Source organism: Hyla sarda, chromosome 2 (genome assembly GCF_029499605.1).
Source record: "Hyla sarda isolate aHylSar1 chromosome 2, aHylSar1.hap1, whole genome shotgun sequence".
Classification (NCBI taxonomy): domain Eukaryota; kingdom Metazoa; phylum Chordata; class Amphibia; order Anura; family Hylidae; genus Hyla; species Hyla sarda.
Genome location: NC_079190.1, coordinates 50,864,860 through 50,892,331, shown reverse-complemented (window position 1 = coordinate 50,892,331; position 27,472 = coordinate 50,864,860). Strand labels below are relative to the sequence as shown.

The 27,472-nt window shown below is 43.6% G+C and overlaps 1 protein-coding gene across 2 annotated transcripts in view; it reads right to left on the bottom strand.

The window, feature by feature from the left end:
- Positions 1 to 5,986, bottom strand: part of SPATA13 (spermatogenesis associated 13) — an 83,749-nt gene extending 77,763 nt beyond the window's left edge. Inside the window, exons 1-2 of one of the 2 annotated variants that reach the window (XM_056561769.1) lie at positions 5,570 to 5,986; positions 1,102 to 2,857 (exon numbers count right to left, since the gene is read on the bottom strand). In XM_056561769.1, coding sequence (XP_056417744.1) covers positions 1,102 to 2,697 — 1,596 coding nt within the window. In that variant the 5' untranslated portion in view covers positions 2,698 to 2,857; positions 5,570 to 5,986. The remainder of the gene's footprint in view (positions 1 to 1,101; positions 2,858 to 5,569) is intronic. The other variant, XM_056561770.1, reaches the window with a different exon arrangement.
- Between the last annotated feature and the right edge of the window lie 21,486 nt (positions 5,987 to 27,472).

The window sequence follows — 27,472 nt, the reverse complement described above, 5'->3', positions numbered from 1 at the left end:
AAGGGTTTCTCCACCATAAGGTACCTGGCAGACAGTAATAGACATGCTTAGGAAGGATCTGCACTTGTCTTGGGGCTAAATGGCTGTATTGTGATTTTATCCTAAAGGAATTTTGGCATATTACATCCAAACTTTTGGCATATTATAGGCCAGTGGTCTCAAACATGCAGACCTCCAGATGTTGCAAAACTACAACTCCCAGCATGCACGGACAGCCAACGGCTGTCCGGGCATGCTGGGAGTTGTAGTTTTGCAACATCTGCAGGTCTGCAGGTTTGAGACCACTGGCCTATAATATGCCAAAAGTTTGGTCCAGAGGAGTGTTCCCCAACCTGTGGTTGTCCGGCTGCTGCAGAACTCCCAGCATGCCCTGACTGGCAAATGCTGTGGGGGCATGCTGGGAGTTGTAGTTTTGCAACCGCTGGAGAGTCTCCGGTTGGGAAATATTGCTCTAGAACAATGTTTTCCAAACAGTGTGTCTCCAGCTGTTGCAAAACTACTGTACAACTCCCAGCATGCCTGGACACCCAAAGGCCGTCCAGGCATGCTGGGAGTTGTAGTTTTGCAACAGTTGGAGACAAACTGGTTGGGAAACACTGCTCTAGAGAAAGCCACCTAAAAGGTGGCATAAGAAAAGGGGTCTAAAAAGATGCGCCAAACCACCATTGCGCCACATACTGTGACAAATTTTATTCCTCTTCTGAACATTCTAGCTTAAGGCTGTCTATCCAGTTATCCAGGATTAGCAAAACATAGCAGCCTTTTTTCTATAAACAGCGCCACACTTGTCCTCAGTTTGCGTGTTGTATTGCAGCTAAGTTCCATTGAAGTAAATGGAGCCAAGTTGTAATACCACTCACAACCTAAAGACAGGTGTGGCGCTGTTTATGGAAAAAAGCAGCTATGTTTTTCCCCATAATAATATATCTGTCCCCGTATGTGTTGGTGGTAATATTCTACCAGAATAGCAAGCCAAGGATCCAGTGGAGCTGATTATATGGTGACTATATGGCCCTAGTGATCTGACTTGTTGCCAGCAGCAAAGCCGCCATATTTGTGGATGCAGGACTAGATGCCATTAATATAAGGAATTGTTCTTACCTCCTCATGTTTTTCTTCATTGACCACATTGAGACTCAACTGAGAGTGGCTGCTGACCCCACTATCCTCGTTGCCATCGTCGTAATAAGTAAGCTTAATGGTATCCTTAAAGGAGTGGGGGCTTCTCTCCACCTTTACGGCACATAATTCTGCCTTTTCGTCACTCTCCATAGAGCTCAATGATAAAGTGCTGTTGCGGTTAGTACAAATGATAGAAGTACTGGGGCTCTGCGGCTTGGGGGCGGTGGGTCTCATGGGTGTCCCAGGAAATCCTAAATCTGAAGCGGAATGGGGGATCGATTTGGGATCCTCAGAGTCAGAATAAAATACATCACTGGCCAACTGGCTCAGGCTACTGCAAGTAGGAGACGGACTACACGTGTCCGAAAGGCCTCCGGAAGAGGACATGGTCAGACTGGTAGGCAGCGCGTGCGTTTCAAGATTGGTCATCTGGGTTCTGGTGGAATTATGTGCCAATTTAGTATCAAAAGTTGGGGAATATGGATTAGGGATAGACTTCTTCCTTTCGGAGTCAACGTTGCTGGAAACTCTCCTGGAATAGTCATCGTGCAGGCGACTATTTGGTCTACCCTGGTGGTAGTCTTCAGGAGTCGGGGAGCGGCGCTTGCCTCCATCTTTTTTCCAATGTCCATCTGTAACATTGCTCATTATCTTTAATACTCTGTCAAAGTCCTTTGCCCTGATAGGACTCCTCCATCGCTTTGACCTTCTTTCAGGAGTTCCCCCAAGGTTATCGGTGTCCGCAGAGGTGCTGAGGGTACTTTTCTGTAGGATCTCCTTTTCGCTGTTGGATTTGACATCGGTCAGATTTGAGGTAGATTTCCTTTTGAAGGAGCTTTTCTTGAGAAAGTTGAGGTTGTCTGTGCTTTTGCTTCGTCTGTAGACGACTTTGTTGCTTTCCAAGTCCTTCACTATGATTTCGCACACGTGTTGTTCCTTTCCAGCAGGAGACAAGCTTAGGGGACTATGGGCCACACGCATTTTGTCACTGTCCAATAAGTTGATTCGGCCAGCTCCATAGGCACGCCTGATGCTGCGGGATCTATGGGTGCTTCTCAAGAAGGAGTTATCGGGCTCCTCTATATCGGATCCATCCGACTGGAGGCCATCCACTGAATTACAATGGTCAGGCGAAGATTTCGAAATGGGTAACCTACAAAAAGTCTGAGCACTCAAACACTCGGAAGACAAGCACTTGTGCACATCGCTTCTACGTTCACTTAGGATGATGGAATTTTCTTTCGCTTGAATCCCTTGCAGAACGGATGACTTGAGCTTTTTGAAAGAGCCCATCTTCCTCAGGGAGGACAATGCATTCCAGGTTGAGGAGTTTCCCACACCGATCATGGATCGGGGCCTTTCATTATTAGGACTCAGCCGTTGTTTTGGGCTAGTGAAGAAGTTGGATGACTTGAAGGAGCCCTGATCGTCCTGGGAGTCCTCTTTATTGCGGCAAGTCCCATTGTGACAGCTGCCATCTGAGAGAGTTCTTGAGACACTTTTGTCTATACCTTGAGAGGTTACTATTTGACTGTTCCCACAGCCCTTGGAGGGTGACGTCATACTCTCCACCATGTGAGCACCAGGATAATTTCAATCTATGGTGCTCGGCCACAACGTTTCAACATTAGCCGGTCTGGAGATGCAAAGTGTCATCTGCTGAAAGTCTTTTGTGTCTTGCCTTCCCTCGTCTATTGTCTGCATGGAGGTTCCCAACGGCAGTCCTCCACTCGCCCTTAAAAACAAAACAAAGGCAGCATTTAAGGAAACCTTCTCTTTACACAGTCCTACCCAAGTGGATGCGGTGGTGGTGATGGGGGGAAGGGGTAGCGCGTCCTATTTTATTAAGACTAAAGGAGTACTATGAATTGGAGAAAGTCACGTGAGACGTGGAAAGCAAAAGTTGCAGCAGAGCATTACCCCCTCGAATGAATGTCAACTAGAAAATGGACTTTCATCTCATTGTTAAGGGGCAAGTTGAAAACGTTTTACTTTGAAACAAAAAGCTGGAAAATCTTGTTTGTCAGTCCTACCATGTCAGGACTGTCAAACTGGGACTATGGAAGGTTATTTGCTAGAAGTGGTTACATTACAGGAGGAAATACCATCAGACACTATTAAAACTGTCGGGATCATTTTAGGTGGGGTGGACTCTCTCGGAGACACTCACTGCACCTGGAAAAACTGTGTAAGCACTTAAAATAGAAGACGTCTATCATCATGAACAAGCCCTCTGTTCGAAAACATACCGTAGCAGTCTACCTACGCCGGCCAATATTTTACAGGGAATTTTTAATACCTTCCTTAATATATAAAAAGTAAAGTCAACTTCACACGGATATTTACTTCTTTAAAAAAAATACCAAAATCATGCCAGAGCAAACTAACCCCAAGCAGGATGACACGGCGGGGGGAGGAGGCGCACACACTCACTTGATGTATTTACAAGCCAGTTATTCATTACCGACTGGTTGCTGGGAGATACACCTAATCCAGAATTAGCTTCTAGTTACTTCTGCATAGAGTAAGGCATTAGACGCCATAAATCCACGCTTCATAAAATATGCAACGTATATATGTCTGATTGCTGCTGCTCTTTTTACTTGCCTTTATGGAATGATGTTCTAATATACATTATTATTGTGCTCGGGGAATTCGGATAGGTGAACATATACAATATACATATGCCAAAGTGGTATGGTCCGAGAAGCAGAACCTAAACCTCCTATCCCTAAAAGTACGCAGGATTTACTATATAGTAATGGTCAAGTAATAACAAGACTTATCTATGGGAACTTTCTGGGACAGAGACAAGTCAAACAGGAAATGAAGCCCCCCTCCTTTAACAAAAAGGAGTACCCAGACCCAGCAGGGGGGCTACTGGCCACACACTTGACTTGTTTAAATAAGCTTTCCCAGGCTAGACTTGTCTTATAGAGTGATCTATCATCATCCCTATGTCTGAAGACCAGTGTTTCCCAACCACTGTGCCTCCAGCTGTGGCAAAACTACAACTCCCAGCATGCCCGGACAGCCAAAGGCAACAGCTGGAGGCACACTGGTGGGAAAAACACTGGTTGGAAAGACACTGTTTGGAAAGACACCCTAAGTCTAAAGGCCAGTGTTTCCCAACCAGTGTGCCTCCAGCTGTGGCAAAACTACAACTCCCAGCATGCGGCTGTCCGGGCATGCTGGAAGTTATAGTTTTGCAACAGCTGGAGGCACACTGGTGGGAAAAACACTGGTTGGAAAGACACTGGTTGGAAAGACACCCTAAGTCTAAAGACCAGTGTGCCTCCAGCTGTTGAAAAACTACAACTCCCCCCCCCCCCCCCCCCCCCCCTTAACAAAAAGGAAAAAAAAAGAGCACCCAGACCCAGCAGGGGGGCTACTGGCCACACACTTGACTTGTTTAAATAAGCTTTCCCAGGCTAGACTTGTCTTATAGTGATCTATCATCATCCCTATGTCTAAAGACCAGCGTTTCCCAACCAGTATGCCTCCAGCTGTTGCAAAACTACAACTCCCAGCATGCTGGGAGTTGTAGTTTTGCAACAGCTGGAGGCACACTGGTTGGACAAACACTGGTTGGAAAGACACTGTTTGGAAAGACCCTAAGTCTAAAAACCAGTGTTTCCCAACCAGTGTGCCTCCAGCTGTTGCAAAACTACAACAGCTGGAGGCACACTGGTTAGAAAAACACTGTAAACTGTTTAGTATTTGTATCCAACGTATCCGTGTTTTTAATTATTTTTCAATATTATGATTACCGAGCTTCATGATCAAAAAAATGCAAAAGCACCCTATCACGAATGCCTGTGATACATCTTAAGTCCTAGCCTGGCTTATATATATATATATATATATATATATATATATATATATATATATATATATTTCATTATATATAGCTACACCTAGTACAATTTAACCCTACGAGGCTGGGTCTGAATCTTCCACCTCCAGGTAACAGGTGCACTGCCAGCTCACATCTCCTCCACCTCCTCCTCCCTATGGGAGGTCACAGCAAACAGATCCCTTCCTCAGCCTCTCTAGGATCTCCTTTATTCCACGCATTATCCCCAATTTTGTCCAGAATTGTGCATTTATAATTTTCCATAAAATGCAAATATAATCCTTTAGATTGAGTCTGCCTCCTCCAATGCCCTACTCCAAAGCATTTGTGGATAAGAGCGGACGGTATAGTAAACAGGAGATTATAGAATCCTATAGGTTTTGCAAAGGAAATAATTCATCCAGATCTGGAAATGGGTGAATAGATTGATACATTAGGGCAGTGGGTGCCTCCAGCTGTTGCAAAACTACAATTCCCAGCATGACTGGACAGCCGATGGCTGTCCAGGCATGCTGGGAGTTGTAGTTTTGCAACAGCTGGAGGCACCCTAGTTGGTAAAACAATGTATTAGGGGGTTATGTGGAAGCCTACCTGTTACATTGATGCAAGGTGCCTAGAGACAGTCTGTCTGGTGGTCTCTGCCAGAGACTGCAGCTCCTCTGTCTTGCATTTCTCTCCAGGACTTGACATCTGTAGCAATAGATATATATCCCTTATGGATATGTAGACTTAAAGGGGTCCATGGCTGCCCAAGTAAAGTCCAGGGGAGCTGTGTGATGTGCAGGTTGCAGCTGAGAACCAGACTAGGATTGTGCAACTAGCAGCATAGAGAGTGCACAGGGAGGAGGGGAAGGCTTGGGGGGAGGAGAAGCTGATAGAAGGGGCAGGCTTGTTCCCAATTCTTCCCACACAAGCCCTGTCCCTGGTGCAGACTATGACTAAAGTGTCATGCTGTGGGGAAGCAGACAAGAGCTTGATGGCTTGCATTGAATGGAAGGAAGGAGGGAAGGATAGGATTAGAGCCTATCCTCTAGAACTCCCATTAGAGATGAGCGAATTTACAGTAAATTCGATTCGTCACGAACTTCTCGGCTCGGCAGTTGATGACTTATCCTGCGTAAATTAGTTCAGCTTTCAGGTGCTCCGGTGGGCTGGAAAAGGTGGATACAGTCCTAGGAGACTCTTTCCACCTTTTCCAGCCCACCGGAGCACCTGAAAGCTGAACTAATTTACGCAGGATAAATCATCAACTGCCGAGCCGAGAAGTTCGTGACGAATCGAATTTACTGTAAGTTCGCTCATCTCTAACTCCCATGTGTTAGAGATGACAGTGATGTGATGTTTACTTGGCTCAAGCTGCTGCTCCAGGGCTGCCAGGCATGTCTATCATAGGACTAGGATTATTAGTAATATAGCTGTTGTGTCATATACACAATGCACTTTTATAGGTTATTAGGGAGGATTACATAGGAGACAGTTAAATACCCCCCAGCCATTGGGATAGCTTGGCTTCTAGCTGCTACTGTATGCTGGGATGGGAGCTGCTAAGAGCGCGACAAATGGAGACAGGATTTGTGGCGTTTAATGTGTTCATCAGGATGCAACATGTAGAAGATCTTATTCCTGTTTAGGGAGTCCAATAGACTCATTATTGAATATATATATATATATGAATAAATAAATATATAAATATGTATTTATTTAAAAAAATAAAAAATGAGGCAAGAAGCGGCACTCCAGTGTGCCAAGGTATAAAGTGGTATTTATTCACCCATCTGTAAAGTAACTTTATGGATGGGTGAATAACCACCACTTTATGCCTTGGAGTGCTGCTTTTTGCCTTATTTTTATTTTTGGGGGGATCTGGATAGCCTGTGGTCAAGGCTTGGGCTGGCTGAGCACCAGCTGTTTTCCTATTCGGCTGATATTCACCATATACGCTGTGCCACTCTGAGGGTGCGTTCACACGGAGTAAATCAAGAGTAATTCACGCCGAAAAATTTACGGGCGGAAAAAAGAATGTTATTTTCAAGCCAAATTCGCGCGCAATTGCGGGAGAAAGAAGTGAAGGGGTTTTTCGGCCATTTCCGCGCGAAAACGATGTCAGGCGGAATTTTTTTTTACCATTGACTTCTATTGATTTCTGCTAGCGGATTCCGCTTGAAGAATGAACATGTTCTTTCTTCAAGCAGAACAGAATTCAGAGTCGGAAATTCTCATGCAGAATTTCCGCAGTGTGAACAGGACAGCGGAAAAAACATTAAAGTCAATGGGCAGAGGAGATGTGCATTAATTTGGAGCGGAGAATTCAAGAGGAAATACTCCGTGTGAGCACACCCTAACCGTGACTTCTTTGGACTATAGATAGATAGATAGAGGCATAACTTGTAGCTCCTAGATCAGTGGTCTTCAACCTGCGGACCTCCAGATGTTGCAAAACCACAACTCCCAGCATGCTGGGAGTTGTAGTTTTGCAACATCTGGAGGTCCGCAGGTTGAAGACCACTGTACTAGATTCTATTGTACCCTAATAACTATGGGGGAGATTTATCAAAACCTGTGCAGAGGAAAACTTGCCCATTTGCCCATAGCAACCAATCAGATCACTTCTTTCATTTTTAACAAGGTCTCTGCAAAATTAAAGAAGCGATCTGATTGGTTGCTATGGGCAATTGGGCAACTTTTCCTTTGCACAGGTTTTGATAAATCTCCCCCTATGTATCAATGGTGCAGCATAAGGCTATGTTTCCACTTGTTTTTTTTTTCTGCCACTGCAGTTTTTGAGCCAAAGTCAGAAGTGGATCCATAAGGGAGGAGAAGTGTAAGTCCTTCCTTTATATGTCCTATTCCTTTTCAATACGTTTCTGACTTTGGCTCAAAAACTGCAGTGGAAGACATCCAAAAACTGCCAGAAAAAAAAACAAGTGGAAACTGACCCTTAGGGTACATTCAGACGTGCAGATTTTCACAGCGTATTTCGCTTCGGATCCGCCGCTGAAGGACCTCCTAGATGCTGCCTTTACATGTGCCTGCTCGGAGCGGCAATACGCCGCTACGAGCAGACACACTGCGATGTGCGAGTCGCCACGTGCATGTGCAGTATACTGGCACATCGCGGCAGCTCTCGGCCTAGCTCATTGAGCAGGGGAAGCGCCGCGATGTGTGCGAGTACACTGTGCATGCGTGGCGACTTGCACATCACAGTGTGTCTGCTCGGAGCGGCGTATTGCCGCTTCGAGCAGGCACCTTTAAGGGCACCATACAAAGGTCCTTCAGCGGCGGATCTGCAGCGTAAAATACGCTGTAAATCCGCACGTGTAAACGTACCCTAAGGGTGCATGCACACCGTGTTTTTGACTGTACAGTTCCCGTATCAGGTTTTTGATGAAAAACTGATTACTAAAAACCGGACTAAACTGTATCAAAACCTGTGTACAAATATTAACCCGTATACGGTTAAAAACTGTATACAGTTTGGAAAATCATGTCCGGTTGCATCTGTTTTTCAAGAAAAAAAAATGTATATGTTTTTAACTTTTCACTCCATTTTGAATAAAGTTTCACTTGTTTGATTGAAATTCCAAGAAAAAGAAACTGTGCAAAGTCATAAACCGTATGGTGCAAACCGGATGGAACCGTACACACATACGATTCTGTATGGTTCCCATTGACTAACATGTAAAAAAAAAAACATATATGGTTTAATACGGTTTTTCTCCTGAACAAAAAAAAAAGTGGTAGTCTACGGTTTTGGGCACTAGAAAAAAATGGACAAAACCGTAAAAGACGCAAAACGGACTAAACAGGATGCATCGTTTGGCATACGGTTTTCAATGGAGAGTCAACGCTTACTGTTTTCAATACGGTTCCGTAGGGTTTTCACATTGAAAACGTATAAGGGAACTGTATTGCAAAAACGTGGTGTGAGTGCAGCCTAAGCTTCCACAGGGGCGGCTGTATGTGGGTGAAGTTTGCCATCCATTACAGTAAGTGTACATGCACCAGGCACTGGAGTCAGATATATGTAGTATCCATGTAGTATTATGATCCTAGTGTTGTCCACATTAGGGGGAGATTTATCAAAACCTGCCCAGTTGTCCATAGCAACCAATCAGATCGCTTCTTTCACTTTGCAGAGGCCTTGTTACAAATGAAAGAAGCGATCTGATTGGTTGCTATGGGCAACTGGATAACTTTTCCTCTGCACAGGTTTTGATAAATCTCCCCCAAACCGGAAGCACCTATACTGTTGACCACATATCGTGATCCCTCAACTTACAATGGCCTCAACATACAATTGTTTCAACATACAATGTTCTTTTCTGGACCTTTGTAACTTGACACCAGACTCAACATACAATGTACAGACAGTCCAGATCTGTGAAACGTGTCAATGGCAGGAAGAACCAACCAATCAGAATGGGCATTCACTAGTAAAACCCCTGTATTACTGAAGCGTATGCACTGAATTCCTGTCTGGTAGCGCCCCCTACAGTACAGGGAGGTATTACATGTTCTGTACTTTTAAAGGCTACTCCGCCGCTAAGACATTTTATCCCCTATCCAAAGGATAGGGGATAAGATGCCTGATCGCGGGGGTCCCGCCGCGTGTTTGCTCCGGGTCTGATTACTGGCAATCACGGGGACGGAGCATAGTGACGTCACGGCTCCGCCCCCATGTGACATCACGCTCCGCCCCCTCAATTCAAGCCTATGGGAGGGGGCGTGACAGCTGTCACGCCCATCCAATAGACTTGCATTGAGCGGGCGAAGCATGACCTCAGGGTGCCTCCAGGTGTTGCAAAACTACAACTCCCAGCATGCCTGGACAGCCTTCGGCTGTACAGGCATTCTGGGAGTTGTAGTTTTGCAACACCTGGAGGCACCCTGGTTGGGAAACACTGATCTGTAGCACTGCAGCACTAAGACCCTAACCAATCAAAACTTTTGGCATGTCCTTGTGACATCAAAAGTTTTTAAAAATACAATGACCCTTTAATAAAAAAAAATAATTCCAGAAACTGAACACTTACTTTTCATGCTTTACTCCAACATCATAAACATGAATATACAAAATACATAAAAAATAAAGCCATATGTATCAGAGAAAACAGTCTGAAGGAAACTGTATAGCCTTCAAATCCACAAGTACTGATTAAACAAAGTATATCTGGTCGTGAATGTGTAGAGCAGTCTAGGAGTGGATAAGCTTCTGATATATATATATGTAAAGGTGATCAGGGCGGCTTTGTGCTCTGTATATCCTGCTTCTGATCATCTGTAATACCATTTGTGTCCTGCAGAACAATAGCCGACTATGTTATCATAAAATCATCTAAAATCTACCTTTGTCCATTGTCAGTGAATCTAAACTAAAGTCATTTGCAAAACAAAACAGAACATTATCACGTTATTACAACTCAATACAGCAACACAATCACCTTCCAGAACACTGCTCTTTAGGGTGGAGCTGGTCTTGTGGCTAATAAAAAAAAAATGCCCATGGCCAACAATCAGACATGGCTTTGTGGTCTAGCAGAATCGTTTTGAAAAAAAAAATAATGAAAAAGTCTTGGACAAAAATAATGGTCCCTAAACTTAATATTTTGTTGCACAACCTTTTGGGGCAGTCAATGCAATCCAGCGATTTCTGTAAGTCTCAATGAGACTTCTGCACTTGTCTCCAGGTATCTTGGTCCAGTCCTCATAAGATCCTGCTCCAGCTGTCTCAGGTGTGAAGGTGTCTTCTCCAGACTGCAGGTATCTTGGCCCACTCCTCATAAGATCCTGCTCCAGCTGTCTCAGGTGTGAGGGTGTCTTCTCCAGACTGCAGGTATCTTGGCCCACTCCTCATAAGATCCTGCTCCAGCTGTCTCAGGTGTGAGGGTGTCTTCTCCAGACTGCAGGTATCTTGGCCCACTCCTCATAAGATCCTGCTCCAGCTGTCTCAGGTGTGAGGGTGTCTTCTCCAGAATGCAGGTATCTTGGCCCACTCCTCATAAGATCCTGCTCCAGCTGTCTCAGGTGTGAGGGTGTCTTCTCCAGACTGCAGGTATCTTGGCCCACTCCTCATAAGATCCTGCTCCAGCTGTCTCAGGTGTGAGGGTGTCTTCTCCAGACTGCAGGTATCTTGGCCCACTCCTCATAAGATCCTGCTCCAGCTGTCTCAGGTGTAAAGGTGTCTTCTCCAGAATGCAGGTATCTTGGCCCACTCCTCATAAGATCCTGCTCAAGCTGTCTCATGTGTGAAGGTGTCTTCTCCAGACTGCAGGTATCTTGGCCCACTCCTCATAAGATCCTGCTCCAGCTGTCTCAGGTGTGAGGGGGTCTTCTCCAGACTGCAGGTATCTTGGCCCACTCCTCATAAGATCCTGCTCCAGCTGTCTCAGGTGTGAGGGTGTCTTCTCCAGACTGCAGGTATCTTGGCTCACTCCTCATAAGGTCCTGCTCCAGCTGTCTCAGGTGTGAGGGTGTCTTCTCCAGACTGCAGGTATCTTGGCCCACTCCTCATAAGATCCTGCTCCAGCTGTCTCAGGTGTAAAGGTGTCTTCTCCAGAATGCAGGTATCTTGGCCCACTCCTCATAAGATCCTGCTCCAGCTGTCTCATGTGTGAAGGTGTCTTCTCCAGACTGCAGGTATCTTGGCCCACTCCTCATAAGATCCTGCTACAGCTGTCTCAGGTGTGAGGGTGTCTTCTCCAGACTGCAGGTATCTTGGCCCACTCCTCATAAGATCCTGCTCCAGCTGTCTCAGGTGTGAGGGTGTCTTCTCCAGACTGCAGGTATCTTGGCCCACTCCTCATAAGATCCTGCTCCAGCTGTCTCAGGTGTGAGGGTGTCTTCTCCAGACTGCAGGTATCTTGGCTCACTCCTCATAAGATCCTGCTCCAGCTGTCTCAGGTGTGAGGGTGTCTTCTCCAGACTGCAGGTATCTTGGCCCACTCCTCATAAGATCCTGCTCCAGCTGTCTCAGGTGTGAGGGTGTCTTCTCCAGACTGCAGGTATCTTGGCCCACTCCTCATAAGATCCTGCTCCAACTGTCTCAGGTATGAAGGTGTCTTCTCCAGACTGCCGGTATCTTGGCCCACTCCTCATAAGATCCTGCTCCAGCTGTCTCAGGGGTGAAGGTGTCTTCTCCAGACTGCAGGTATCTTGGCCCACTCCTCATAAGATCCTGCTCCAGCTGTCTCAGGAGTGAAGGTGTCTTCTCCAGACTGCAGGTTTCATCTCCTTCCCATAGAATTCAGATCAGGGCTCATAGAAGCCACTTCAAAATAGTCCAATGTTTTGCTCTTAGCCATTCTTGGGTGTTTTTAGCTGTGTGTTTTGGATCATTATCATGTTGGAGGACCCATGACCTGCAACTAAGCTTCCTGATGCTTGGCAGCACGTTTTGCTCCAGAATGCTGAACAAAGAGCTGATGTGACTTATCAATATGCTACAGTTATGTCTTCTCTCCAAATGACATTCTCCCAGAAGCATTGTGGCTTATCCTTTGGACAAAACTAGAGCCTTTTGGTAAGTCACATCAGCTCTGTTTGCAGGTGTACAAATGAAGCATACTAAGAAAAAAACAATGTACCTCCTGCTAAACATGGAGGAGGCTTGGTTATGTTTTGGGGGTGGCTTTACTACATTTGTACAGGGTACAATGAAATCTCAAGACTATCAATGCATTCTGGGGAAAAAATTTCTGCCCAGTGTCAGAAAGCTTGGTCCCATGTGCAGGTCATGGGTCCTCCAACAGGACACTGGCCGGCATTCATCATTGTAGTGTGGTGTCCCGGTACCGTATTGCATCCAGTACCTAGTGTAGAGGTCCCCAAAGTCATAGTACCTACGTTCAGGTAGGGTTCCTCAGGTGGGACAGCCCCTAGTTGCCTCTCCTTAAGTTTAACTTGTATATTAATAAATATATATATTAGTAATTCTATCTATATTATAAAGGAGTGCTTTAGTCCAGCCCCTGCCCATAGAAGGGAGCTGTGTCCAATTAATGCTCTCTTGGGTTGCTGCTCTCATGGATGCCAGACTAACAGGACGGTGCTATGCAACTTTCAAAGACACGCTAGGCCTCAAAACCTACGGCCTCAGCAGAACCAAAAATCGTGAGTCTTATACTATTTCCTGCTAATACTAGCCTGACTACTGGACCGCAACTAACTCTCTAAATCCAGTGGAGCAGCACAATAGTCTAGAGACTCTTAAAGCTTAAATGGGTATTCCAGGCCAAACCTTTTTTTATATATATCAACTGGCTCCGGAAAGTTAAACAGATTTGTAAATTACTTCTATTAAAAAATCTTAATCCTTCCAATAGTTATTAGCTTCTGAAGTTGAGTTGTTGTTTTCTGTCTAGCTGCTCTCTAATGACTCACGTCCCGGGAGCTGTGCAGTTGCTATGGGGATATTCTCCCATTATGCACAGCTCCCGGGACGTGACATCATCATTGAGCAGTTAGACAGAAAACTTCAGAAGCTAATAACTATTGGAAGGATTAAGATTTTTTAATAGAAGTAATTTACAAATCTGTTTAACTTTCCGAAGCCAGTTGATATATATATATATATATATATATACATATATATATATAAAAAAAGGTTTTGCCTGGAATACCCCTTTAAGTCCCAACCATTGCCAATCTCCAAAAGGAAGCTGTATTGATGAGAGACTGTTATGTTGATGAAGTGTACAGAAAATCTTCAGTAAAGTTAACGCTGTTTACAGAAGCTTTCCGGTTGTGAACAATCCATTACTACTATCTACTTAAGCTCAGTATCATCTACCTCCCTATCGTTCCTGGGAAGCCCTCACCCTGGCGTCACGAATAGCAAGGGATAACAAGCACCCTTTATTACCTGCACAGCTACACTCGCCATACCCTACACCCCCCAAGCTACCACATAGCGTGTAAGTGAAGCTTTTTTTACACTTTTTTTTGTGTGATGGTAATGTGTAGCAGCACCAGATTTATTAAATGGTCGCAGGACATTTGATAAATTTTGCGCAGGTATACATTTTCTGAAATTTTACTCTTCACATACACCAGAAAGCTAAGCTTAGTCTAGATTGGTGTAATTTAGAGACTTTTTGGTGGTTTTGTGCCTTTTTTTTGCGCCTTTTCACAAAAAGATAAATTCATTACCATTGCATAAGACTAACCTTAAAGGGATACTCCGGTGCTTAGACATCTTATCCCCTATCCAAAGGATAGGGGATAAGATGCCTCATCGCGGGAGTCCCGCCGCTGGGGACCCCCGTGATCTTGCACGCGGCACCCCGTTTGTTATCAGTCCCCGGAGTGTGTTCGCTCCGGGTCTGATTACCGGCGACCACAGGGCCGACGGCGTGTGATGTCACGCCTCCGCCCCCGTGTGATGTCACACTCCGCCCCTCAATGCAAGCCTACGGGAGGGGGCGTGACAGCTATCACGCCCCCTCCCATAGGCTTGCATTGAGGGGCGGAGCGTGAAGTCACACGGGGGCGGAGGCGTGATGTCCCACGCCGTCGGCCCCGTGGTCACCGGTAATCAGACCCGGAGCGAACATGCTCAGGGGACTGATTACAAACGGGGTGCCGCGTGCAAGATCACGGGGGTCCCCAGCGGCTGGACTCCCGTGATCAGGCATCTTATCCCCTATCCTTTGGATAGGGGATAAGATGTCTAAGCACCGGAGTACCCCTTTAACAGCTGGTCTGTACACACTTTAAAAAAAAAAAAAAAAAAGTGTGAATCAAAAAGGCGCAAAAAAAATAGCATGAGGTGCAGCGCTGCACCAAAATAGAGACAAATCTACACACAAAAACAGCTCTAAAGACAATGATAAATGCCCCCAATGAAACAAAACACACAGAAAAAGCATCCAAGAATGATTAAGATTAAAACATTTGACTATTCTAAAGTGACTTCTATGAGCCCTGATGTGAATCCTATTGAATCTAGAGCAGAGTCCAGCACAATGTTTCCCAAACAGTGTGCCTCCAGCTGTTGTAAAACTACAACTCCCAGCACGCCCAGACAGCCAAAGGCTGTCTGGGCTTGCTGGGAGTTGTAGTTTTGCAACAGCTGGAGGCACACTGGTTGGTAAAAAAAACATTGGTATAATATATTTATGCATTTTTTTCTGTGATATAAATGAACAATATTTGCTTTTATGTGTTTTTACTCCAAACAATGTAATGAAGACTTGAATGGTAGGATTCTCCGGAATAGGAGACCCTTTGCAGTGGTTAAAAAAATAAAATGACTTGGGAAGTTTCGGGAAGTTGAGAGAGAGACACGGACTGTGACATAGAGGGTGCTAAAAATAAATATTCTGAATTCAGATAAGGGGCCGTATGCAAGAGCCTGACAAGCTGCCTGTGACTCAGTCTCTAATTTTCTTATCCCGGCCTCAATGGTAAAATGTGGCTATAGAAAGACTAAATATAGGATTCATCCTGTAAAGTCCACTTAAAGGGGTGTTCCAGGCAAAAACTTTTTTATATATATCAACTGGCTCCGGAAAGTTAAACAGATTTGTAAATTACTTCTATTAAAAAATCTTAATCCTTCCAATAGTTATTAGCTTCTGAAGTTGAGTTGTTTTCTGTCTAACTGCTTTCTGATGACTCACGTCCCGGGAGCTGTCCAGCTCCTATGGGGATATTCTCCCATCATGCACAGCTCCCGGGACGTGACATCATCATTGAGCAGTTAGACAGAAAACTTCAGAAGCTAATAACTATTGGAAGGATTAAGATTTTTTAATGGAAGTAATTTAAAAATCTGTTTAACTTTCCGGAGCCAGTTGATATATAAAAAAAAGTTTTTGCCTGGAATACCCCTTTAAAGAAAACACCTCCATCTATGTTTTGTGCTATAGATGGTGCTTAGAATGCATCATGGCAGAAAATGGTTCAAAGTACTGGTGTAAGTATGTGTAGTATGTCATGTGCCTGATATAATATCAAGAAGGGAAAGACGCTGCTGCACACTGGGTAGGAAGTCTGTTGAGATAACCGTCGGGCACCCAGTAGGAATGGTGTCCAATTCTGTCAGGTATCAGGCCCTGCCACTGGTAGGTCCTAATATGTGTACTATGATGGTATACCTGAGGACTTTCGTTAGGTCCCTGGATGCCAGAAGAACCCATAGGCATCTGATAAAATGCACCTGCAAAGCTGAATAATTTAACCCCTTAAGGACTGAGCGATTTCACGTTTTTACATTTTCGTTTTTTCCTCCTTGCCTTTAAAAAATCATAACCCTTTAAATTTTGCACCTAAAAATATGTATTATGGCTTATTTTTTGAGCCACCAATTCTACTTTACAGTGACATTAGTCATTTTACCGAAAAATCCACTGCGAAACGGAAAAAAAATTCATTGTGCGACAAACTTGAAGAAAAAATGCCATTGTGTTAATTTTGGGGGCTTCCGTTTCTACGCAGTACATTTTTTGGTAAAAATTACACCTTATCATTATTCTGTAGGTCCATACGGTTAAAATGATACCCTAGTTATATAGGTTTGATTTTGTATCACTTCAGAAAAAAATCATAAATACATGCAGGAAAATTTATACGTTTAAAATTGTCATTTTCTGAGCCATATAACGTTTTTATTTTTCTGTGTTCAGAGCGCTATGAGGGCTCATTTTTTGCGCCGTGATCTGAAGTTTTTAGCGGTACAATTTTTGTTCTGATCAGACTTTTTGATCACTTTTTATTCACTTTTTTGTGGCATAAAAAGTGATAAAAAATGCGCTATTTTGGACTTTGGAATTTTTTTGCGCGTATGTCATTGAACGTGCGGTTTTAAAAGCAGTATATTTTTACAATTCGGACATTTCCACACACGGTGATACCACATATGTTTATTTTTATTTTTATTTACATTGTTTTATTTTGTTACCAGGAAATGCCAGGTGATTTAAACTTTTAATTCAGAAGGGAATACCTGAAAGGGTTAACTTTTTTTTAACACTTTTTTTTGCGAGCTCATAGCTCCTATAGGGACCTATGAGCTTGCAATGGCTGATTGCATACACAGATTGTTGCCTTGCCATTGCATGGCAACAAGCTGTGTAATCGGCGGTTGATTGCTCCAGCCTGTAACTCAGGCATGGAGCAATCAATCAGAGCCGGGACGCAGACGGAAGAAGGTAGGGACCTTCTTCTCTCCGGGTAGCTGATCGGGGCATCGCGATTTTATCGCAATGACCCCGATCAGCCCGTCTGAGCAGCCGGGAAGCATTTACTTTCACTTTCGATGCGGCGCTCAGCTTTGAGCGCCACATTGGAAGGGTTAATAGTGCGTGGCCGAACGATCGCGGCCGCGCACTATTAGCCGCGAGTCCCGGCTGTGAATAGGCGCCCGGACCATCCCGCTATTATAGACATGGACCGGACTTAGGACGTACTCATATACAGTGGGGAAAAAAGTACTTGGTCAGCCACCAATTGTGCAAGTTCTCCCACTTAAAAAGATGAGAGAATCCTGTAATTTTCATCATAGATATACCTCAACTATGAGAGACATAATGAGAAAAAAATCCATAAAATCATATTGTCTGATTTTTAAAGAATTTATTTACAAATTATGATGGGAAATAAGTATTTGGTCAATAACAAAAGTTAATCTCAGTACTTTGTTATATACCCTTTGTTGGCAATGACAGAGGTCAAACGTTTTCTGTAAGTCTTCACAAGGTTTTCACACACTGTTGCTGGTATTTTGGCCCATTGCTCCATGCAGATCTCCTCTAGAGCAGTGATGTTTTGGGGCTGTTGCTGGGCAACACGAACTTTCAACTCCCTCCAAAGGTTTTCTATGGGATTGAGATCTGGAGACTGGCTAAGCCACTCCAGGACCTTGAAATGCTTCTTACAAAGCCACTCCTTTGTTGCCCGGGTGGTGTGTTTGGGATCATTGTCATGCTGAAAGACCCAACCATTTTCATCTTCAGTGTCCTTGCTGATGGAAGGAGGTTTTCACTCAAAATCTCAAGATACATGGCCCCATTCATTCTTTCCTTTACACGAATCAGTCATCCTGGTCCCTTAGCAGAAAAACAGCCCCAAAGTATGATGTTTATACCCCCATGCTTCACAGTAGGCATGTGTTCTTTGGATGCAACTCAGCATTCATTCTCCTCCAAACATGACGAGTTGAGTTTTTACCAAAAAGTTCTACTTTGGTTTCATCTGACCATATGACATTCTCCCAATCCTCTTCTGGATCATTCAAATGCTCTCTAGCAAACTTCAGATGGGCCTGGGCAAGTACTGGCTTAAGTAGGGAGACATGTCTGGCACTGCATTATTTGAGTCCCTGGCGGCGTAGTATGTTACTGATGGTAGCCTCTGTTACTTTGGTCCCAGCTCTCTGTGGTTCTGGGATTTTTTCTCACCTTTCTTGGTGATCATTTTGACACCACAGCGTGAGATCTTGCGTGGAGTCCCAGATCGAGGGAGATTATCAGTGGTCTTGTATGTCTTCCATTTTCTAATAATTGCTCCCACAGTTGTATTCTTCACACCAAGCTTCTTGCCTATTGCAGATTCTGTCTTTCCAGCCTGGTGCAGGTCTACAATTTTGTTTCTGGTGTCCTTCGACAGCTCTTTGGTCTTGGCCATAGTGGAGTTTGGAGTGTGACTGTTTGAGGTTCAAACAGGTGCCATTAATACAGGTAACGAGTGGAGGACAAAGGAGACTCTTAAAGAAGAAGTAACAGGTCTTTGAGAGCCAGAAATCTTGCTTGTTTGTAGGTGACCAAATACTTATTTTACCGAGGAATTTACCAATGAATTCATTAGAAATCTTACAATGTTATTTCCTGTATTCTTTCCCCCCATTCTGTCTCTTATAGTTGAAGTGTACATATGATGAAAATGACAAGACAAAATTACAGGCCTCTCATCTTTTAAAGTGGGAGAACTTGCACAATTGGTGGCTGACTAAATACTTTTTTTCCCCCACTGTAGATATATGTAAGAATACAATAATGTTTCACCTATAAAAATGGAAATTCAGATGAGTTATTAAATACACTGGTCTCTATTACTAAAATAACATTATATCTGACCTCTGGTTGAAACCATCTGGCACACGAAAATGGCGATTCGTGTGCCGTATGGTTTTAACCAGAGGTCAGATATAATGTTATTTTATTAATAGAGACCAGTGTATTTAATAACTCATCTGAATTTCCATTTTTATAGGTGAAACATTATTGTATTCTTACATATATATAAATGTTTAAATTATTTAACTTTGCAGGTGCATTTTATAAGATACATGTAAGGAAGGGTTAATTCCAGGATCCGTCAGGAAGTGATGTGCACTTTGGGCATGAACTATGGATTTGTTTGTATATTTATTTGGTGATATTCATGTGTTCAGAAGACCTTGAAAAAGGCTACTAAGCCAAAACGCGTCGGTCCGTGTTTTAACTTTGCTATCCCTGATGTTTTCAATGTATATGAAATAAAATTTGTGTGTTTTTACCAATATCGTGTCTGGAAGTGCTGGGGGACCATTGCTTTCTGGAGAGCACCTATATAATATACAGCCGATGCCATCGCTATGATGTATTATTACATCAATATGCAAAAAGTGCCAAATTGTTTAATTGGGTGTAAAATTAACAGTTTGCTTCCCTGTGTTCTTATGACCCTAATATGAGCCTTGCTCAACCAAGGCATAGCTATATGTGGTGCTAAGTTAGCAACCCTACCTGTGTGGGCCCAGATTTCTGTTCACACATAGGATGATGCCAGAATTATGAATGCCACATATAAGGTCGAGGGGCGGAGGAATATCCTGTTATAACTCTACTCTAGACCACCCGGTAACACTGGTACTTGCATGTCCCCAACTGTAGAGAGAAAAAGGCTGGACTGTGTCTGTCTTGATTTTGGGGAACCTGCAATCATCTGTTATCATTGCTTGAACTGTTGATCATTTTTGGGACCCCCTCAGATTTTAGATACAACAAACAGGCATTAGAAATGGATGGTTTTATAACTTATTGACCAACTTGCCCCAGCTGCTATGCAACCTGTTGGAATCGAGATTGGTCAGTCATATAGAGTGGTCTCATTTCCTTCTGGGTAGAATACTCTGACTGACAGCAAGGATGGACTAACAGGTTGGGAAACAGCTGCAGTCCTTACATTGTTGTTTTATTTGCTCAACCTCCATTGGTGGTCCAGCACTATCAAGCTCTTTTAAGTGAAAGTACAGAAAAATATGATTGTATATACAGGTTTTATACCATGAGGGTATGTAACAGCAATAGTAAAAAGTAGAAGATCGTTTTCATAGTCTACTGATTTGGCTTACATCAACCCTTTACTTAAGACTAATATTCTAGTTTGGATGCCTTTATTCTGTCTTTTATTGTTGTTTAAAATACAACTATAGCTGAAACCCTTTTTAAATTTTTTGATCAATGTCAATAACCGTGAGAAAGAGTTCACCATTGTCTTATCTTAGAAGTCCTTAAAGAGGTACTCCGCCCCTAGACATTGCATCCCCTATCCCGGCGATCTCCCTGCTGCACCCGGCATTTGTTTAGAGCATTGAGTGTAGCGCCGGAGGTTCGTGACATCATGGCCACGTCCCCTCAATGCAAGTCCCCATAGACTTGCATTGAGGAGGCGTGACCGTGACATTATGAGCGGGGTGTGGCCATGACTTCACGAGACTCCGCCCTGCATCATCAGTCATCTGGCACGGAGCGAAGTTCGCTCCATGCACCGGATGTCCGCAGCCGAGATCACGGGGGTCCCCAGTGGTGGGACCCCCATGATCAGACATCTTATCCCCTATCCTTTGGATTGGATAAGATGTCTAGGGGCAGAGTACCCCTTTAATACCTTAAATGGACTGATTTTTACAGTCCTGTGCTTGCTGTGGAGCACACAAGACCACTATAAATGCTGGGGATGGTAAGGCTAGATTCACACAGCAGAACATATATGCATCTGCTCGGATTCTGTTTTGCCAAACTGGTAGCGGATTTCTTGCAGATTTCCGCGCAGAATGTGAGCAGAATTTGTGCTGAATCTCTTGCATTCAACACACAGTTTTTGGACGGAATTCAGAGTCCCATTGACTTCAGTAGGACCGTGCTACAGAATTCTGCAAAAAGAATTGATATGTTCATTCTTTTTGCAGAATCCAGACTGCAGAATTTTCGCATTGGAAAATCTGCTGTGGTAATGGGACAGCGGAAATTCTAATCACCGCATTGTTAACTCCATGTAGCAGTATTTTCATCAGATTCCACACTGAAATTCTGCCATGTGAACATACCTTTAGGCAATCTTTAGATAGCGTTATTTGTGCAGAATGTCCACACAGAAAACACGTGCTGACATTTGAAAGATGTTGGAATGCATTTCCAAGAGAAATCTGCAAAAAAATTGTCAAGTCTTTTCTTTTTGTGGATGCTTGAATTGGGATTTTCATGGCAGAAACATCTGCTGCAGAAATTCCACTGTATGCAAAGTGCAGCAGAATCCCATTGAAATCAATAGGACTCTGCTGCAGCGGAATGTCTGTATTCCTGGCGAATTCCCTGCGGACATTCGGCCATGTTAACATATCCTTATGGTTATTGCCGATAGGGTAATAGAGGGATAGGCCGTGCTTAACTGGCCTGTCCCTTGACTGCTGAGCAATTAAAGAGTTAATTATCCCCCTTCTGTGTTGAGCTGGCCCCCTCCCAGCCTGTAGTTAGTCTGCCTGGTAACAGGGTGGTGTATCCCAGAGTATGGCCCTATTAGAGCCTTAGGTTCTTCCCGGGCTTTTAAGTCCCTCACTGTATATATATATATATATATATATATATATATATATATATATATACACCATAGGCCCTCCTCCTTTACCTCACTCATCCTGCGACCCATAGTTTTGTCCCTCCCTGTTTTATTGTTTGTATGTTGTAAGTCACATCTGGCGGAGAAATGAAGAGAATGCGGGTCGTCCTGGGTAGACCTATGCACCGGCGGGTGTGTCAGTACCTCCCAGGATGACAAGAAGCCATCAGTGCCTTATTGATTGTTTACATGTTTGATAGTTATTTCATTTTGTTATTTATAAATAAAAAGCTGTGGCCGACTTTCACCCACAAAAAAAGTTATTTCTTTGTATGTCTTTTATTTTAGTCGATAAGGGGAGAGGAAGGGGTTATTTGATTAGCAAAAAAGGTTATTATGTCTCAGCAGTCGGCTTCATGCACATGAGCTTACAAAATTAAGAATGATGGGGACTGAAAGTATGGCAAAATAGAAGTGTGGATGCAACCTGTAGTGTTCCTGTAGTTCCCTCATGGTGCCCACCTAAAGAAGGGTTGCTGCTCCTGTTGCGTGGGTGTTTGCACATGATGAGAAAGAAGAAGTCAGAAACCCACAGGCTGCCAGAAGGAAGCTCCAGAGCAACTGTGCCATGAGGAAAAGACTAGGTTCTGGTACAATTGAGTTTATCAAGATACTCAAGCTATAGCAGCACTATAGTGATCCAACGAGACCATGGACATAGCCTGACTGAGAACTGTTCACACAGCAGCTTTCAATGGGAAGCAGAATAGCAGAATTTCCGCACCGGAAACATCTGACACAGAAATTCAAATTCTGGTGTCTGCAGAAAGAATGGACATGTCTATTACTTCTGCAGACTCCGCAAAAAATGCATTGCCATCTATGAGACGACGCATTTCCAAATGGTCCTTCCGCCGGCATCTTACCTTGTGTAGGTGTGATTTATAGACCTCCCCAAGTAAAGGAATTAGATGATCTACTAGTTGAGGAAAAAGCTAAAATGACATTAACCATAAAACAAACTGCAGTCATTGAGCTTGGACTCCCATATTGTTGAGTGGATTAGGCAGTGGCTGAGTAACAGACAACAGAGGGTTGTAGTCAATGGAGAATATTCAGAGCAAGGTCTTGTTATCAGTGGGGACCTCAGGGATCTGTACTGGGACCAATTCTGTTTAATATCTTTATCAGTGATAATGTTGAAGGTCTCGATGGTAAGATATTGGTCTTTTTGCTGATGACACAAAGATATGTAACAGGGTTGATGTTCCTGGAGGGATACATGCAGTAATTTTTCCGCCACGATGTCCCGTCACTATATAACGTCCGTAAGGAATTACGGGCATATACGGGTGCAAACGGGCAGTTACAAAACCCCATAGGCTGCAATGCGATTTTAGTCGCAGCCGTCAGGAGTTTTGTAACGGCCGGTTTTCCCCGATATAGTGACAGAACTTCTGACGGAAGTTCCTAAACGGAACAATAATATGGTGTGAAAGGAGCCTAACGGGGTTGATGTTCCTGGAGGGATCCGCCAAATGGAAAAGGATTTAGGAAAACTAGAAGAATGGTCAGAACTCTGGCAACTGAAATTTAATGTGGATAAGTGCAAGATAATGCACCTGGGGCGTAAAAGAATATAGAATATGTGATACAGTCCATCTCAGTATCTGAGGTAAGGGATTTTGGGTAAAAGTTTGTACGTGATCTAGTTGTACAGGTTCTATATCAAACCTCGCTAAGTGCTCCAAAATCCAGCATATATAATCAAAAAAGGAGCTACCAAAAAGTAGTGCTGGGACATGTGCCTTTCTACTTAAAATTAAACTTTTATTAGATCACTTTAGAAATTAACCAAAACGTGAGGGTGATTTAAAATCCAAATATTCAATATGGATATTGATGCCCACTACAATAATAACAATAACAAAAATAACAAAATTGCAATGGGCATCAATGTCCATATTGAATATTTGGATTCTAAATCCCCCTCACATTTTTAAGGTGAACTAATAAAAGCTTAATTTTACGTAAAAAGGCACATATCCTAGCACTACTTTTTGGAAGCTTTTTTTTTTATTTTAATTTTTGTTTTATTTTTAAAGGGATTTAGGGGTCAGAAGACCTGTCACTTTTCTAAGCCTACTCAAGCTATGTTCCCTAACTACTCCTCCCACCCTTGAAAAAAAGAGCTTTAAAGGGGTACTCCACTGGAAAATATATACATATTTTTTATATCAACTGGTGCCAGAAAGTTAAACAGATTTCTAAATGACTTCTATTAAAAAATATTAATCCTTCCAGTACTTATCAGCTGCTGTATTATCCACAGGAAGTGGATTTTGAATTTTCTTTCTGTCTGACCACAGTGCTCTCTGCTGACACCTCTGTCCATGTAAGGAACTGTCCAGAGCAGGATAGGTTTTCTATTAGGATTTTCTCTTACCCTGAAAAGTTCCTAAAATGGACAGAGGTGTCAGCAGAGAACACTGTGGTCAGACAGAAAGGAAATTCAAAAAGAAAAGAGCTTCCTGTGGAGCATACAGCAGCTGATAAGTACTGGAAGGATTATGATTTTTAAATAGAAGTAGTTTACAAATGTTTACAACTTTCTGCCACCAGTTGATTTAAAATAATTGTTTTCCACCAGAGTACCTCTTTAAGCATGTATGGGATAGACATAAGCCTATGCTTCGTAAGATAGGGACAAGGACACTACTAAAAGTGTGATGTCCCAGTACAGGATATGCTCCTACAGTCCTATCAGCTTGAGTCCCTGAACATTCTCAGGGCTCTCCTGCAGTGTTCCCCCATATTGTGTATAGGTTGTATATTTAGTGTAAAGGACCTTTGATATGGTCACATGATTGTTATTCACCTAATAATGGTTGTCACATGTTTTGTTACCCAGAGAGCACCAGGTGGCCAGATGACCCGCAGCTAGCCTATGGGCTCCTTGCTCGGCCCCCCTTTATAAGAGGGGGAGGTACTACAATCACTCTCTTAGATCCTGAGGTCAAGTCCAGTCCAGACTTCTCAGAGCCAGTGTCCAGTACATCTGGAGGCCTCAAGCCTAAATTGCAGCCACAGGTCAGTAAGTCAAGTCATCTCTGTCTGCTGTCACTATCTTCAGTCAAGTCAAGTCAGTTATAGTCAGTGTGGCTGCGCTAAAGTCTGTCAAGTCACTGCAAGTCCCAGCAAGCTGCGAGGTCCTCTGTGTTACTGGTCACCTCTCTGGGATCCTGGCCGAGCTGTAAAGACTGTACCATCTGTCTACCTCAGTAAAAGCTATCGTAAACCATAACCTGGCCTTGGACTATTATTTGCCCTGCCTAACCTAGGACTAGTGGTGCTACCTTGGGGTGGTTACATAGGCAAACCACGACCTGGCATCACAAACACAAAGGGTTAACACCATCTACCCCTACACCTCACATCGCACCCCAACACCACAATAGTATTCATTGATTGCTGTGTGAACATAGCCTGAGACTCTGAATTGCTTGACTTGCAAAAGCACCCAGAGTTAGGTGCACATGGATGGTGAGTGATTTTTGGACCACGACATGTAAGAGCATGTTCAGACTATGTATTTTGAATGGAATCTCCACTCCCGGAATTCTTCGATTCCATCTGGCCGCCGCTGCTGTGTCACCATTGACGGCTATGTAGTCCTCACGGACTTCCGCACCAAGAATGAGCATGTTCTTTCTTTGCCCGGATCAATTTCAGAGGAGAAATAGTCCACAGCTGAAATTCCGCAATCCCGCGCTAATTACGTAGTGTGAACATACCCAACAGACACTGTGAGAAATTCCTCTAGGGAGACTGTTTTCTGCTTAAAAAATATAATGACTTGCGATGCTTTGGGAAGTCGTGAGTAAGACACAGACTGTACTAAAAGGGTACTAAAAATAAATAGCCTGAATTCAGATAAGGGGCCATATGCAAGAGCCTGACAAGCTGCCTGTGACTCAGTTAGAGTTTCTTATGAAAATGTGGATACAGAAAAACTAAATACATCAAAAAGTGCTCAAAGAGTCTGCAGAGCATCTGATTCCAAGGCTAGGTTCAGACTACGGAATTTCCACCTGCAATTCCTTTTTTAAATTGCAGGCGGAAATTCCGCTTGCTAAAATGCATAGTGTAGTGAATGGTTTTCCGTTCACAAATTCATACTTCGGAATAAGTGAAGCGGAATTTGTGAACGGAAAATCCGCTTGGAAATTTCCGCCTGAAGAAAGGGGTTGCTCTTTCTTCAGGCGGAAATCCGTGCGGAACACATTGCAGTCTATTGGAGACTGCAGTGTCCGCGCGGTCCTAGCGCCGACTGATTCAGTCAGCGCTAGCCGCACTCGGAATGTCCGGGCGGAAATTTTCTGCCCAGAGATTCCGTAGTCTGAACCTAGCCTTAGCCTCAGCACAATAGACTTCAGTTTCTCAATATCTACTTTAGTGTCCCTTCTGGTATTTACAGTGATCCGGTGTAACATGTAGCAGTCTGGGAGCTATTCTGTAAATTAGGCTAGGTCCACACTACGGAATTTCCGTCCCGCAATTCCGCATGCTAAAATGTATAGTGTAGTGAATGGGTTTCCGTTCACAAATTCACACTTCAGAATTTGTGAAGTGGAATTTGTGAATGGAAAATCCGCTTGGAAATTTCCGCCTGAAGAATGGCGTTGCTCATTCTTCATGCGGAAATACTCACGGAACACATTGCAGTCTATTGGAGGCTGCAGTGTCCGCGCGGTCCTAGCGCCGACTAATTCAGTCGGCGCTGGCCACATTCGGAATAGAAAATTTCCGCCCGGAGATTCCGTAGTGTGAACCTAGCCTTAGGGTCTTATTCACACAGCAGAATTTCTGCTTGCGGCCTTCCGCCTCAAATTAAAGCCCATAGACTTCTATGGCATTCCGCACTCCCATTCACACCTCTGAATTTCTGCTTGCGGAATTCCGCAAGCGGAAATTCAGAAGTGTGAATGGGAGTGCGGAATGCCATAGAAGTCTACGGGCTTAAATTTAAAGCAGAATTCAGTAAACAGAAATTATGCTGTGTAAATAAACCCTTAGGGTAAACAGGATAGTTACTATACTATGTATACTGATGACGTGTACTATTGAACGCTCAGCTGTTTTAACACCACTCAGTAGTGTTCTACACCTTCTGTATGGAAATGCACAAATTAGTCAGTGCTTACAATGAAAGGGGCAACACCTAGTCAGAGATGTCGTCCTGCCAGGTGATATCCTACAGTAAGGCAAATAAAGACAGCGTAGAACAATGACAACCTCATAGGCCAGGGATGGCCAAACTTGCTCAACGCAAGAACCACATTCGATAGAATTCAGATGTTTGAGAGTCACAAGACAGGCACATAAATAAAAATTAGGAAATACATAAAGTAATCTTCACAAAGTGAAACTGTACATCCCATCACTAAAAACGTCCCCCACCCATTACCCCACTGTTTACAAATCATACTGATTAGAAGCAACATTTTCAGATAATCACATCAATATAAACATACGTTATAAAAAACACAATCCTTCCACACAATTCTAAATCACACTATTTTTTCCATTTTCAAACATCCCATGTACATTACCCCACAAGGTTTTGTCCATTTGTGCGCCCCATATAGTAGTTTGGCCCCTTCTGTGCTTCTGTATAGC